This window comes from Artemia sp. Qi Xiang Cuo, chromosome 16, assembly GCF_049724085.1.
Source record: "Artemia sp. Qi Xiang Cuo chromosome 16, ASM4972408v1, whole genome shotgun sequence".
Lineage (NCBI taxonomy): Eukaryota > Metazoa > Arthropoda > Branchiopoda > Anostraca > Artemiidae > Artemia > Artemia sp. Qi Xiang Cuo.
In genome coordinates this window covers 59,974,389-59,990,756 of record NC_142809.1, presented here as the reverse complement: position 1 = coordinate 59,990,756, position 16,368 = coordinate 59,974,389, and the positions used below count along the sequence as shown (strand labels likewise).

Genomic DNA, 16,368 nt, shown 5'->3' with positions numbered 1-16,368 from the left:
GTTAATCTAAGTATGTCAATTCAATGGCTTCCAGAAAATGAGTGCTCAAATGTGAACTATTTTTAAGACTTGAAACGCAGAAGTAACTGATTTTATTATTTCTCCATCACTAGAGGGGCACCAAAACATCGTAGAAAGCTGTATATGAGAACATTTTATAGTTAATGCTTACATTTATGTGCTGAGTAGAAATTTTCTTGATAATGTCATCCAGAGTCAAATTTGGAGAGGATAGACTTGAAAGCATAAACAATGTACCCCGAAACCTTCATGGCCAAAAATCAAAAAATAATTTAAAGAGAACAAAAATAATCTTAAAAACGCAAAGTTTTACTGATGGAAATAAAGAGTAAATTTGAAACTTACAAACGAAAAAAAAATTATTGCTTTGCATTATATGCAACGTATACCTGCAAAACTGGTTCAAATAAACTTATAGGTTATATTTCCCTGTATTCGTAGAATTAGTGCTTTAGGTCAAAACTAAAAAAATTAGGGGAAAAAAATAGGAAAATTAGTGCTTTACTCAAAACTGAGCTGGCTTGATATTTTTAGAGAACTTTTGACCGGTGAAAGACTATTAAGAGGCTTATAAATTAGTCTTTTGTTTTCTATAGGCCAGTTAGGAACTTTTCTGCTGCTAAGAGAAACTTTTAACTTTTCGTACTTGGTTTGTTTTCTCAATAAGGTGTTAGTTTTTCAAATTTCTTCAAATATAGGTATTATATACTTAAGGGGGGACGGAGATATAAGTATATACTACGGGAGTATAAATGTCCTTTATCGAGATAAATGTCCTCCTTTATAAATGTCCTCCTTTATCGAGAGTAAAGGAGGTACCGTCCCTCAACATACGTTAAGAACGTGCCTAAAACTCTTTTCACAAACCGAACTTGATAGGGGGAATAACCAAAAGCGGGCTTAAAAAATATAACTTATATATATAATATATCAACTAAGATACAAAGTAATAATGTAACTAAAATATAACTTTGGTTGGCTAAAGTGTCAAACCAACAATTTACTTGGGCAGCTATTATTATATTACATTATCGAGTCCAACAATATAAATTTATTTGGATTCAATTTAAGATTTTTATAGACTTAGCTTTTCAGATGAAATTGGCTAAATACCAACAGTATCATTATGGTCATTGTAGCTATTTTGCAACAACTGAGATTTAGCCAACGATAGACTTAGTCATAATAACGTCATTCTGATTGACTGGATGAGATAAAAAAACATTTATCCTATGCATGAATTCCTGTACAGTTCTCGTTTTTATTCATGCAAAGATTGACAAAGGGGCTTTCTGATCATCAACATATGCTAAATCCCAAATAATTAAAAAGATTGAATTAAATTGAAAACTTAATCTCGATGCCTTAGTCACTTTCTTCTATTATCCCTGGTTGCTGAGTGAACCGTACCGAGACAAAGAGGTCCCTCTAGTAAAGTATTGACGCTGGGAGCAGTACTGATAAAAAAAAATACGACAGCTGGTTAGAAACCTGAAAGTGTCTTCCAAATCCCATGACCTTTTTGAAGCTATCTGCAAGACCAATAATCTTAATCCATTCATCACAAATAACACGCATGTTCAGTGGAACAACTCCCATATCAAGATAGAAATAAATTGTGCCTGGAAAATGCTGCTGAATGACTTCTTCAACGGAAACCTCCGGCATGTTCAAGTCAGAGAGCTCGAACTTCACAGTAATGTGTAGCTCATCGTAGAAGCTGTCATTGAGGTTATTCGCCAGTTCAAATAGGCAAACAGTGATAACTATTGAGCATAATTATATATCGGAAAACAAAGTTGTGCTGATAATTAAAGCACTTCAGTTGTTTTTTCGGACTCCGGATACTGGTACTGTGGCTGAGTTAGTCAATGGCCTGAAGGAGTTATTAGATTTTCAGCATAGTAGGTATTGTTTGACCACTCCTAAGTTTGATATACTACTTTTCACAAGAGCTGGCTTTTTAACCCTACAATTTACGAAATATGAGCGATATAGAAAGATATTCACCGCTTCAGTCCTTCTCCTCACTTCTCAAGCAGTTCATTTCCGAGCAGAGAAGTACAGAAGCACTCACTCGAGGCCGGTTGAACTCCGCATCTTTCCCAATTGAGGTCGCTCCTACCAACGCAGGGACTTACCAAAATGCGTCCCCAACTACAGATGAAGAAGACAGCTTGTTTTCTAAGTTTCTTGACACAAATAGGCTTTGGATGAACTCCTCAAGTCAAAATGCTAAAAGTGCAAGCACTGCCCGCGTAGCAGCAAATATTATCACGGCATACGAGGAGAGAGTTCTGGGCTTCTTGAACGAGAGACAAAAATCAAGAAAAAATAATTCTGATCGACTAAAATTATTTGATTAACTTTTTTTGCACTTACCCAGAGTGAAGTGAAATTTATACATGCATCTCATAGTTCCTGCAACTTATATGCCCAGTCTCATAGTTCCTGCAACTTATATACCCAGTCTCATAGTTCCTGCAACTTATATACCCAGTAAGAGCCCATTTAGTATTGCTGGTACTTTACACGAAAGTAGTGGTCACGAATGACGGCAAAGTCACTTGAACTTCAAACGATTTTAAGTGACAAATTTTAAATTATGTGGTGTTTTTGAATATTTGGTCTTTTTTAATATTTGGTAATTTTTGCATATTTGGTCTTTTTGTATTTTTGGTCTTTTTTATTAATCTAATTACCAACATTGAACTCTCATAAACCTAAACAACTGGAATAACATGGAAATATCTGCTAAAACGGCCGTTTTTTTTATTACAAAAATGTAATTTCTTTTTTTCGGCAAAAAACGAAAAAAAAGAAAAGAATTTACATTTATTCTCTGTTTCTGTTCCGTTTTTTAATTGACATTTTCTACCGTTTCGGTTGTAGCCAAAACCATAAACTATGCCGGCCAATATTTTCGACTGAAAGTAAGAATCAACTTTCTAGGAATTGCATATCTGCTTTAAATTTACTAAGTGTGGTAGAGTTATCAAACAGTTCGTGGTAACGAACTGTAAGTAAGGAGCGACCCGGCTCAATGGTAACCGAAACTCTAGAAAACGGATTTTTGATACCAATATTTGGCTGATTTCGAAATAGGGAGAAAGACCCCCTAAAAGTTCTAAAAGCTAAATGAAAATCATACCATCATATTCAACGTATCAGAGAAATCTACTGTAGACGTTTCAAGCTCCTATCTACAAAAATGTGGAATTTTGCATTTTTTGCCAGAAGAAAGATCACGGATGCGTGTTTATTTGTTTGTTTTTTTCCCAGGGGTGATCGTATCGATCAAGTGGTCCTAGAATATCGTGGGAGGGCTCATCCGAACAAACATTAAAAGTTCTTGTGCCCTTTTTAAGTGACCCAAAAAAATGGAGGGTAACTAGGCCTCTCACGCTCATTTTTGCTCAGAGTCACCAGATTAAAATTTTGAGATGGCTATTTCGTTCAGCATGGTTGAAAATATGATAAATATGTCCTTTAGGATGACTTAATCCCCCGAAGTCCCCGGGTGGAGGGCTGAAAGTTATGAACTTTATCCAATGTTAACATACAGTATTGGTTATTAGGAAGTATACAGACGTTTTCATGGGGGATTTTTTCTGGTAGTAGGGGGGTTGAGTGGGTCGGGGGTTATGTGGGAAGATCTTTCCACGAAGGAAGTTTTCATGGGGAAAGGGACATTGCTATGAAGGGGGCGACGGATTTCCCAGCATTATTTAAAAAAAGACCAGAAATTAAATATAAAAGATACAAGTTTTCCAACTGAAAATAAGGAGTAACATCAAAACTCAAAACGAACAGAAAATATTACGTGTATGATTGGGTTCACCCCCTAGTCAATACCTCGCTCTTTAAGCTATAGATTTTTTAGTACTTTCATAAAAGCTATTTATTCTAAATAACGGCCTTTGTGATTAAGAGGTCATTTTTAAAGAATTGGAACAAAATTCTAACTTTAGCTTAAACAGCGAGGTATTGACTAGGGGGCGAGCCCCCTAATATATGTATTAAATATGTATGAATATAGAAGTTCGTTACGTAAGTTAATTCGTAAGTTACGTATATTTATTACTAATAAAAGCATTCGTTAATAAAATTAAACAAGTTTCGAGGAAGCCATTTAACCAAATAAAAGTAAAATTAATATGTAAATTTTGTTATAATTATTAATGTACGGTGAGCCAAAATCAAAACCTGCATTAATTAAAAAACGTTCAAAAACTAAATAAAAAAAACAAGTTATCTTTGACTTAAAGGAAGGAACGGCGTCAAAACTTAAAACGAACAAAAATTATCCTGTATATGAAAGGGGCTGTCCCCTCCTCAACGCCTTACTCTTTACGCTAAAGTTAGACTCTTTTTCACAACTCTTATTTCTTTTAAGCAATAAAAATCATTAGCGTAAAGAGCGAGGCGTTGAGGAGGGGACCTCTCCTTTCATATACGGAATAATTTCTGTTCGTTTTATGTTTTAACGTCGTTCCTTACTTTCAGTTAAAAAAAAATTGTTTTTTTTTATTTAATTTAAAGGTAAAAATGTGGATCATTCCTGAAACGGAAGGTCTGGACTGAATATTGTGGGAGGTTTTAAATGAGCCAAGTATTGCTTAATGGTAGTAATAATCAGAATTCGTGGAGTTTGGATATGTTTCTGTGTCTTGATGTCAAAAATTTATTTTCAATCCCTTAGAAATGCCAAATGTGTCATGCAACTAGCCTATACGACTCTTTGCATTAATTTACTACCTAAATAGGTGTCAGGTGGTGATTTAAGTAGATGAACAGCCACCTAGAACAAAATCTAAGAAGATTGTTGGAATATGTTCTCGCTGTTACGCTTAAAGGTTGTATTTGACATTTTCACACTTTTGAGGGAAAGTGTCGCTAAGCTGTTCTCACGGGAACGATCAGCAGGTTAATGCAGATTAGAGCAATTAAAATATGATTGGACGTACGTAACACTGCGGAAACCCCCTGTGAATGCAGTTCAGCAAATGATTTTGGCATTTAAAAAGTAAGTTTGGAAATTTCAGATTTGACCATCAAACAATTCGTGGTCAAACTGTAAGGAGTGACCCGGCTCAATAGTAACCGAAACTCTAAAAAACAGGACTTTGATACTAATATATACATCAAAAGAAGCAGATTTTTATGCTGATTTCAAATAATAAAGCTTCATCAAGGCCTATCCATCAAAAGTTACATACCTGAGAAAATTTGCCAGATTTTCGAAAAAAGAGGTTAAACAACCCATAAAAGGCATAGAATCTTTATGAAAATCGCACCATCAGATTCAGCATGTCAAAGAACCCTACTCTAGCAGTTTCAAGCTCCTATCTACAAAAATGTGGAATTTTGTATTTTTGCCAGAAGAAAGATCACTTTTGCGTGTTTATTTGTTGTTGTTTTCTTGTTTTATTAATTTTTTTTTTCTCAGGGGCGATCGTATCGACCCGTTGGTCCTAGGATATCGTGGTAGGGCTCATTTGAACGACAATTAAAAGTTCTAGTGCCCTGTTTAAGTGACCAAAAAACTGAAGGGCAACTAGGCCCCATTCAATGCTCAATTTTCCCAAAGTTACACGATCCAAATTTTTAGAAACCCATTTTGTTCAGCATAGTCGAAATATCTAATAACTATGTCTTTGAGGATGACTTAATCCCCCACAGTCTCCGGGGGAAGGGCTGTAAGTTATGAACTTTGCCCATTGTTTACATATAGTTTTCGTTATTGGGAAGTATACAGACGTTTTCCGGGCAGACATTTTTCTGATGGGGGAGGGGGTCGGGGGAGGAATTTACGTGGGAACATCTTTCCATGGAGGGATTTTGTATGGAAGAAGGGGATTGTCCATGAAGAAAAATCCCCACTCTTTACGCTAAAGTTCTTTAGTACTTTCAAAATAGATATCTAAAGTTTTGAAAGTTCTCTGTTGAAAGTTCTTTAGTACTATCAAAAGAGAGTAAGGAGCGACCCGGCTCAATAGTAACCGAAACTCTAAAAAACGGAATTTTGATACCAAAAGATACATCAAAAGAATTAGATTTGTGTGCTGATTTCAAATTTATAAGTTGCACCAAGTTTAGTTATACCCGTCAAAAGTTAGGCGCCTTAGAAAATTTGCCACATTTTCGAAAAAAGTGGGAAATACCCTCTAAACGTCGTAAAACTTTAATAAAAAATCACACTATCAGATTCAGCATATCAGAGAACCCCACTGCAGAAGTTTTAAGTTCCTATCTACCAAAAATGTGGAATTTTCTACTTTTTGCAAGAAGAAAGATCACGGATGCGTGTTTATTTTATTTTTTTTCCCCAGGGGTGATCGTATCGAACCAGTGGTCCAAGAATATCGTGGGAGGGCTCATTCAAACGGAAATTGAAAGTTCTAGTGTGCTTTTTAAAGGACCAAAAAAAGGAGGGCAACTAGGCCCCCTCCCACGCTCATTTTTTTCCGAAGTCACCCGATTAAAATTTTGAGATAGCCATATTCTTCAGCATGGTCGAAAATACAATAACTATGTCTTTGAGGATGACTTAATCCCCCCACAGTCCCCAGGGAAAGGTCTGCAAGTTATGAACTTTGCCCAATGTTTACATATAGTATTGGTTATTGGGAAGTATACAGAAGTTTTCAGTGGGGACTTTTTTGGTAGTTGGGGGGGGGTCGGTTGTTACGTGGGAGGATCTTTCCATGTAGGAAGTTTTCATGGGGGAAGGGACATTGCCATGAAGGCGGTGTTGGATTTCCCATCATTATTTAAAAAAAGATCAGAAATTAAATAATAAAAAAAAACAATTTTTTAACTGAAAGTAAGGAGCAGCATCAAAATTTAAAACGAACAGAAATTAATACGTATATGATTGGGTTCGCCCCCTACTCATTGCCTCGCTCTTTACGCTAAAGTTTTTTTTGCACTTTCATCAAAGCTATTTATTCTAATTAACGACCTTTGTGATTGAGGGGTCATAAAAAACTTCAGCGTAAAGAACGAGGGGTAGAGGGGTTTACTATATGATTTATCGAAACTAAAATTAATAACAATTAATAATATCAATTTGAAATTAATTGTAAAATTTCAGGTTCAACAGAAAATTTTAATACGGTTCCGTTGCAACTTTGTATCATAAGTTCAAATATATAACCAGAATTTGTCGACGAATAGCAATTTTGTAGTCATTTATTTTACAGCTTTTTTAATTTTTTTCTTGTGAAATATATTTCAAAAACTGTTACAGAAAAACTGTAGTTTAAGGATATTTAAACTTAGCTTAGAAAGCTGAAACAAGGGTCACAATGAGGATTTATAGAAAACAGTTATAAGATTTAGCCACATTATTCTATTTTTAATATTACAAACAAAATTTGTGGTCACCTGAACTTTGCCTTGAGAAACTTCTTTTATTTTTCCAGGCCAAAGCTGGAGATGTTTGAGCAGTACTGTGCAGTAGACGTATCAACCAAGACATGTGATGGACCAACAGAAGGTTGTCGAAGAGCGGTGATTGGAATTCTCGGAACTGAACTACGGACCTCATGTGCTTGCCGGTCACATGATTTTGGAACTCTGTACAGTTGCGTTGGATGGCAGAGGCTGCTTTGGATTAATCCGTGCGTTAGTAAGTGTCAGAATATAATTGTAATAAAATAATTTGCATGTTACTGGAGCGTAACACAAGTATGGACACTAATCTTCCTTGGAAGGCTGAAAATCTATTTCTGACTTTTGTAATTATTTTTCATCAGAAAATTTACTGCTTGAATTATAGAAGCTCGAGGGAATATTCCTCCTGGCTGGGGGAGGGGGTTTAACCCAGCAATTATTTCTCTAAGGTAAGGAAAATAATTAAGGTAAATCCTTTTTTTTGGTTTCTAGAACAAATCCTAAATGCAACAAAACTTGTTTATTTAAGTTTATTTTAGCCTTCCAATGGGAGCGGGACAAATGCCCTGTATATCCTTTTCAGCTATATATTGCCTGGACTTTAATTGCCTTGTCGCTTTATCATAGGCAATGCTCTAGCGTTACCTATACTGGAGAGCCGTCAACCTTCAAAATATTATTTATTATTTTTTCCCTCACAGCAACTTCACGTGGAAGGGGTTGCCGTAGTAACGTTGGAGTGGAGCTATTTGATTGAAAATTGAAAGTTCTTTTGCTCTTTATAAGAGTCTAAAGTGATCGGAGGAAAACCAGCCCCCCCCCCCCCACCACACCCTGTTTAGCCATCCTTTCCCAAAAGACATCTGATCAAAAATTTTAAGAAGCCATTTTGTTCAAATAGTCGGAAGATCAAATAACTATGCCTCCAGGAATGTATGACCCCATACAGCTCCTAGAACAAAGGCTGCAAGTTATGTAAATTGCATATTGTTTGCATATAGGTCTGTTATTAATAATGGGGTATATTTGATCCTGGATATCGAAAAATGCTAAGGGCACTAAGGAATGTTGAGGAGGATGTCGAACTAAGTCAAAACACACCATTTGCCTAGAGGTTGTCAAAGGGCGTATAAGCAATGTCTCAGGAACTGCTGAGGGTATTAAGCCAAAAGGAAATATCGATTGAGATGTTGAACTAAAACAAAGGACACCATGTGCATCCATGTTGTCAAAATCACATGTCTGCAATAACTCAGGAGTTGTTAAGGGTGTTAAGTTAAAACTTTAAGAGAATTTTGAGGGGCACATTGAACTTAATCAAAAGACATTATGTGCATCCCAACTGTCAAAGTGGCATGGTTGTATTCTCTCAGGAACGGCTAATGGTACTTAGGTAACCTTCATTTAAGCCTCATGGTGTCTGGTATATCTCAGGGACAGGAAGGGCATACAGTCAAACTTTTCAGAGAATATTGGAGGTGATATTCAAATAAACCGAAGGACGCTATTTGCATCGATTTTGTCAAAAGAACGCATCTGAAATCTTTCAGGAACTGATAGGGCATTAAGTTTGAACTTTCAGCGAATTTTGAGAGCGATGTTGAGTCCATGCAAAAGACATAATGTGCATCCAGGCTGTAAGAATGACATCTTCCCTACACTAAACTTAGCAAAAGGTCATGTCGAAGTGACATAAATAAGAATTTGAAGAGCCAGAAATAAAAGAGCTAAGTGATTCCTCTGTTATAGATTTATTTTCTTATTCTATTTCCGTTAATTTGCAGTCCATGGAACATTTTCTTAGGATGGTTCTTTCGCGTATATCAGTTATAAATTACTGTTGAATCAAAATCTTAGTTCATGAACCGTTTCAAAACTTGATTTCAAATTGATCGAAATTAATACAATAATTATAATGAATACAATCACAGAAAGCGCTCAAATCACCTGATCCTACTTAAGAATTTAAATTGGAACCCGATATATTAATTCTTAAGCCAAAAACCTGAAATCGGAGGAATTTTCATTATATTAAACAATGAAAATTTTTTTTAATTAATTCTTATAATTGTCATTAATTATAAATAGTTAATTTATAAATTTTATAATTATTAACTAATTTTTCTAATTATTACACTAAAATATCAAAAATTACTGTTAAATAAAACCTTGGATCTTCAATTGCTGATATTTCCAGGAATTAATATTAACATATATTAAATATTAAATTAATTTTGATTAATTATTCCCAGCCCTCCTGATCATTATAGATTTTTTATTTTTTATTTTCGTAGACGTTTTGACGAATTAAAGCCCAAATAAAAATACTATTGCAGAAGCCTAGATTGATTCAGCCACGTAGAAGATCACCCAGAAAAGTCACCCAAAATTTCCATTCATATTAATAATAATAGCTCTCTGTCCACCCAAAATTCTATAGTAAAAATATTGTAAAGACCTTATTAAACGAAATACCGTTGATCAAAAATTTTGACTATATATTCAAATTCTGTCCAAAATTTTAATTACAATCCATCATTTTTATTCTAAAACAGGAAAAATAAAAAATTCAAGCGCTACCATTCATTTTACAATTATTGATATATAAAATCTGACCGCAAGAAACCAGGGGTTTCCAGGACCGTTCTCCTTACATCATGTTTTTGTTAGGCCTCGGCATAATTTGAAAAACAATCAGAAATGGAATAATTCAAGATTAAAATTGAATTCTTAAAGTGAAAGTAAATATTAATATTAAAGCTTAAAATGAGCATCCTTTTATTAGGGGAGCTGCCCCCTCCGGAAATCCAAGCTCTTTACGCTAATTTTTGGCTTTTTGTTCGAGTTCCTTGAGAACGACCGCTGAAGCACAAGGGCTGTGGAATTGGAAAAAGAAGCGCTTTTAGAGCACTAAAGAACTTTAGTGTAAAGAGTGAGGAGTTGAAGGGGGGGGGGCTTCCCTCATATATGGAATAAATTCTGTTCGTTTTAAGTTTCAATATTGCTCCTTAGTTTGAGTTGGAAAAAAATTTTTTTATTATTTCATGACCTCCAGAGAACGGATGTAGTTTATAGCAAGAAACAGAACTATAGAGAGAAAAGGCGAAAAACAGGGGAGAATAAAAACGTAAGGCAGGAGAAAGAGAATATAGCAGAAGAAAGAGCAAAAGAAAAATAGAAACAGGAGAGAATTCCTAATAATATTCAGCTGAGTAAAAGTGCTATAAATGTCAAGTCATAATCGTAGTCAGTGGCTTAGCACGAAAAAGTAAGAATTCAAGTGAATCCTAAACGCTTTTTTTTAACCCTGGGCTTCACTAAATAGACAAGGTGGTCATAGAAAGCCGTAATAGGGCTCACTTGATCTCAAATCAGAGACTATAATGCCATTTTTAACAGTTGAAACTATTATGAGGGTGACAAAACCACCCTTTCAAATGCCCTTTGCGCAATTTGGGGAAACTTCAGATCCATGTGGTATCAGGTCAAAATTTTAAGATGTCAATTTTAATCAAAAGCATTGCTTGAACCGAAGTTTGCGCCTTAAGGACCAAAATCATCTGTGCAGTCCTATGAACAAAGGCACTAAATTAGGGATTAAGGACCAAAATCATCTGTGCAGTCCTATGAACAAAGGCACTAAATTAGGGATTAAGGACCAAAATCATCTCTGCAGTCCTATGAACAAAGGCACTAAATTAGGGATTAAGGACCAAAATCATCTCTGCAGTCCTATGAACAAAGGCACTAAATTAGGGATTAAGGACCAAAATCATCTGTGCAGTCCTATAAACAAAGGCACTGAATTAGGGATTAAGCACGTTAAAAACAGGGGGGGGGGTCATAGAAACATATTAGTTATACAGCGGGTTTAAACATGGGTTGACACCAAACTCAGCATCATGTCTTCTGAGAACTTTTGGTTTAACATAACAATTGCTACAAACAGTATCCCACCCCATGTTATCCTCTCGTGCTCAACCCAGATTTCTTGTAATTGGCACCCACTGAAATATCAAGTCCAAACTCGGGGTTCCACATTTCTTGGTGTTCATATTCAAAAATGAACTACAAGACGAATTTACAGTTGTTGAAATTTTTTCATATAGAACATCAAAACATCAAGGAGGCACACTTGTCAAGGAGGCACACTTGTGCCTCTTTAAAGAGGCGACCCACCACAATGTTAAGCGATTGCTGGTCCTAGCGGTCGCAGAGAGACAGCGGTGATCGAATTTTGTAGCCCAAGCTTCAACTAAGAAACGTGCAAAATTTCACCCCGCTCCGACTTTATCTTCATGGGTAAAAGTGGGACGGAAGTTTCGACCCTCCGACCACAGCCCCTTTAACGTTGTCCGATTAGGCTGAAATTTAGATGTTAAGCTTTCCTAGAATCCGGGAGCTCATCCTCGAAATTTCAGCTCAATCCAATCACTCCTTCCCTGTTTTCCAAAAAACAAAAGTAGCCACTTAATGTTCATTTCTCTTTTTTTTATCAGCCACGCCTACAGGTCACCGTTGGCAACGGATCCGGGTGAATGAGGACTCATTCGAAGCGGAATTCGACCTGTTAGGGCCTTTTGATATTTTCAGACCGAAAAAATTATCCCCCGAATTTACATTTACGAAAAACCTCGTTTTCCTATAAGAGCCCATGTTAAATTTTCCCACCACAGCCCCCCTTTCACGTTGTCCGATCGGGCTGAAATTTCGAGGATAAGCTTTGCCGGGGCCTGAAAGCTTATCCTCAAAATTTCAGCTCAATCCGATCACTCCTTCCCTGTTTTCCGAAAACCAAATATCAAGTTTTGTGGGGATTTGCTTGCGTCAAAAATAGATTGCAGAGACTAAAACTAACGTAAAGAGTGTCTCTGTGGTACAGTGGTTCTTCCTGACTGTCAGGCGGAAGATCCGGGTCCATTTCCCCATCAGAGAAAATTTCTTATATATTGGATTTAAAGTTTAAAAAAGAAACTCAGTTTCTTTTTTAAATCCAATCTATTTAATCCTTCGGCTAAACGAGCGTCTCCATAAGAATATCACAATTGGCCTTCAGGTTACAGGTAAGTCTCCACTGCTTTGATAGCATGTCGTAAAACCGCATGCTTGAAGAAAAGTTGAAAAAAGAAAATCTTACTGTGCATTTGATTTGATTATTCAGGAATTAAAAGCCTTAACACAAGTATCTTCAAAAGCGGGGGGTTTGGGGGGGCAGCAGCCCCCCAACTTTAACTCCTGACACGATCAGCTAACAGTTTGTCAAGCAATAATAATTAATAAAATGTACAAAAACGTGCAGAAATTATTTGAAAAAAACTAAGTTTTATAAAGAGTTAAAGAGGCTGAGTCATAAGTTCAAACCTTAAAACGTATAGGGATTAGGAGGTACAGTTAGGGGGCTGCCGCCCCCCAAACCCCTGCTTCTGTATATAAAAGGGGCTGTGCCCTCCTCAACGCCTCGCTAAAAACTTTAGCGTAAAGAGCGAGGCGTTGAGGAGGGCACAGCCCCTTTTATATACGGAAGCGGTGGTTTGGGGGGTGGCAGCCCCCCAACTGTACCTCTTAATCCCTGTACGTTTTAAGGTTCGAACTTATGACTCAGCCTGTTTAACTCTTTAGAAAACGTAGTTTTTTTCAAAAAATTACGCAGGTAAGAACGTAAAAGACATCATAAATGTTCATATTGACATAAAAAAAAAAAACTTAGATGTTGCTCCGCTCCGCTCAATAACCCCATGCTTAGGTTCTTAAACCTGCTCTGGGAAAACCTCTGCTGTGCTAAGGTCTTCAGAAGTGTGCAGGAATCTGTATAAAGTCTATAAACCAATATTCAAGTCCTTGTATGAATTTAGACTTGAGTCGATTAAGTGCCGAATAGTGCAGTTAAGTTTAAATGTTTCATGTAATTAATTAAAAAAACTTTGTCCACAAAATAAGTTTTTCAAAGAAAAGTAAAGAACTCCATTAAACAAAAAATGAGCAAAATTAAAATCAAATAATCTACCAAGCGTGAAACTACCACAAATCCGCATTGATAAATAAATGAAAACCAAAACGAACAGAAATTACAATAATTAACCGAGTCAAACTCAAAACGAGCAGAACTTATGTTAATTTCTGCTCGTTTTGAGTTTGACTCGGTTAATTATTGTAATTTCTGTTCGTTTTAGGTTTCATTTATTTATCAATGCTGTTTTGTGTTAGTTTCACGCTTGGTATATTATTTGATTTTACTTTTGCTCAGTTTTTGTTTAATGTAGTTCTTTACTTTTCTTTGAAAAACTTGTTTTGTGTAAAAAAAATTTTTTAAAATAATTTCAGTTCGTTTTATACTGACATAGGCTTTTCAGAGAAAAAGAAAATAATACTTTAAATCTTTTCGTTTTTAAGACTTTATAGTTTGGCCTGCTATTTGTATGCCGGAGAAAAAGTTTCAGCAAGTTTTAACAGCATACACCCTTTTAAAAATATGGACACAAATAGTACTGTTTAATTTAGTTTCATAATTTCTCTAGTTGACCTGTAATGAAAAACTTGATACCATTCGCAAAAAAATCTGTTTACTTTCTTTGATAGCTTGGATACACTTACGCTATTTGAATTTGGTTAAATTTTAAGAGCAGAAGTAGCCCCGAATATTTGAACTTAATACCCTCAGTCGTTCCTGGGATACTGCTGAGATGCCTAATTTGGAATTAGCATTATCACAGTGCATTTTGATTTAATCTTAAGTCAACATTTAGCTTTTAAACATATAAAAATTGGGTTTCAGGAAGACTAAAATCTATTCTATAAATCATATACAACAACTTTCTATATAAACCTTATAGCCTATGCCCCCAGGGCATAACTTACAACCCTTGCACTGAGGGCTCTGAGGCGGTTATCATCTTAAAAGACCTAATTTCCAGAACTTTCACTTACTTTGAACAAAATGGCTATTTCTAAACTTTCATAGAATATTTTTTGGGTAATAGTAGGCGTGAGAGGGGCGTTAGTTGCTCTCCAATCATTTTGAACAATTTAAAAAGGCACTAGCCCTTTCAGTTTTAAACTGAATGTGTCCTTTTGAATTTTCTGCGACAACGCTTTCAATAAAAACTTTATATGCCCCCAGGGCATAACTTACAACCCCTGCCCTGACGACTGTGGGGGGAGGGATTGTCATCCTTAAAGACCTAATTCCCAAGACTTTTAACTACGTTGAATAAAATGGATATCTAAAAATTTTGATTGGATGGGTTTTGGGAAAAGGTGGGCGAGAGAGGGGGGTTAGTTGCCCTCAAATCACTTTTGACTATTAAAAAGGGCACTAGCCCTTTGAATTTGCAATCGAATGAGCCCTTTTTCAAGTTTCTACTACAAAGATTTCAATAAAAACCTTATATGCCCCCAGGGCATAACTTATAACCCTTGCCCTGAGGGTTGTGGGTGAGTGTCATCCTTAAAAATATGTTTTTTATCTGGAAATCAACTATCCTGAAAAAAATGGCTATCTAAAAATTTTTATTGGATGTCTTTGGGGGAATGATGGGCGTGGGGGAGGGGGCTAGTTGCCCTCCAGTCACTTTCGACTATTAAAAAGGGTACTAGGCCTTTGAATTTCTAATGGAATGAGCCTGTTTTGAAGTTTCTACGACAACGCCTTCTTTAAAAACCTAATATGCCTCAGGGTATAACATAAAACCCTTGCCCTGAGGGTTGTGGAGAGTGTCCTCCTCGAAAACATATTTTCTATCTGGAAATCAAGTATGCTGAAAAAATGGCTATCTGAAAATTTTGATTGGATTTGTTTGGGGGATGATGGGCGCGGAGGCGGGGCTAGTTGCCCTCCAATCACTTTTGACTATTAAAACAGGCACTTGCCCTTTGAATTTCCAATCGAATGAGTCTTTTTTGAAGTTTCTACGACAACGCCTTCTATAAAAACCTTATATGCCCCCAGGGCATAACTTAAAACCCTTTCCCTGAGGGTTGTGGGGGAGTGTCCTCCTCAAAAAAATGTTTTCTATCTGGAAATCAACTATGCTGAACAAAATGGCTATATCAAAATTTTGATTGGATGTGTTAGGGGGAATGATGGGCGTGGGGGGCCTATTTGCCCTCCAATCACTTTCGACTATTAAAAAGTGTACGAACTCTTTAAATTTCCAATCGAATGAACCTTTTTGAAGTTTCTACGACAATGCCTTCTATAAAAAACTTATATGCCCCCAGGGCATAACTTAAAACCCTTGCCCCGAGGGTTGTTGGGGAGTGTCCTCCACAAAAAGAAATTTTCTATCTGCAAATCAACTACGCTGAACAAAACGGCTATCTCAAAAGTTTGATTGGACGTATTTGGGGGAATGATGGGCGTGGAGGGTGGTTGCCCTCCGATCACTTTCGACTATTAAAAACGGCACTAGCCACTCCAATTTCCAATCGAATGAGCCCCTTTCGAAGCTTCCGCGACAATTCCTTCGATACGAAGTGCCCGGGTATGGAGTAAAAATAAAAAACACATTGGGCCCACATCGTTCTTTACTTAAGCAGCGCTAGCGCGCTGCCTATGGTCAGACAGAATGAGCTTACTATCTGATTTTGAGTTCAAAAGAAAGGAGATAATCAAGTTATTTTTTTAACCTAATTTAAACATATAAATTCAAAAATTAAAATATAGTATTTATATTGGAATAAAAATTACAAACCATATTTTGCACATAGTCTAAAAATCTAAATTGTGGTGACGAGGCCCTCATGAAATCCAAGCTCTTTACGTTAAGGTTTGGCTTTTTGCCCGAGTTCCTTAAGAATGACCGCTGAAACACAAGGGCTGTGGAATCGGAATAAGAAGCGTTTTTAAAGCACTAAAGAACTTTAGTGTAAAGAGTGAGGAGTTGAAGGGGGGGGGGGGCTTCCCTCGTATATGGAATAAATTATGTTCGTTTTAAGTTTTAATATTGCTCC

The 16,368-nt window shown here is 36.3% G+C and overlaps 1 protein-coding gene across 1 annotated transcript in view; it reads left to right on the top strand.

Moving 5' to 3' along the window:
- The window catches only part of Gfrl (Glial cell line-derived neurotrophic family receptor-like), a 344,955-nt gene that overhangs the window by 309,456 nt on the left and 19,131 nt on the right, over window positions 1–16,368 (top strand). Inside the window, exon 10 of the mRNA XM_089102448.1 lies at window positions 7,449–7,654. Coding sequence (XP_088958574.1) covers window positions 7,449–7,654 — 206 coding nt within the window. The remainder of the gene's footprint in view (window positions 1–7,448; window positions 7,655–16,368) is intronic.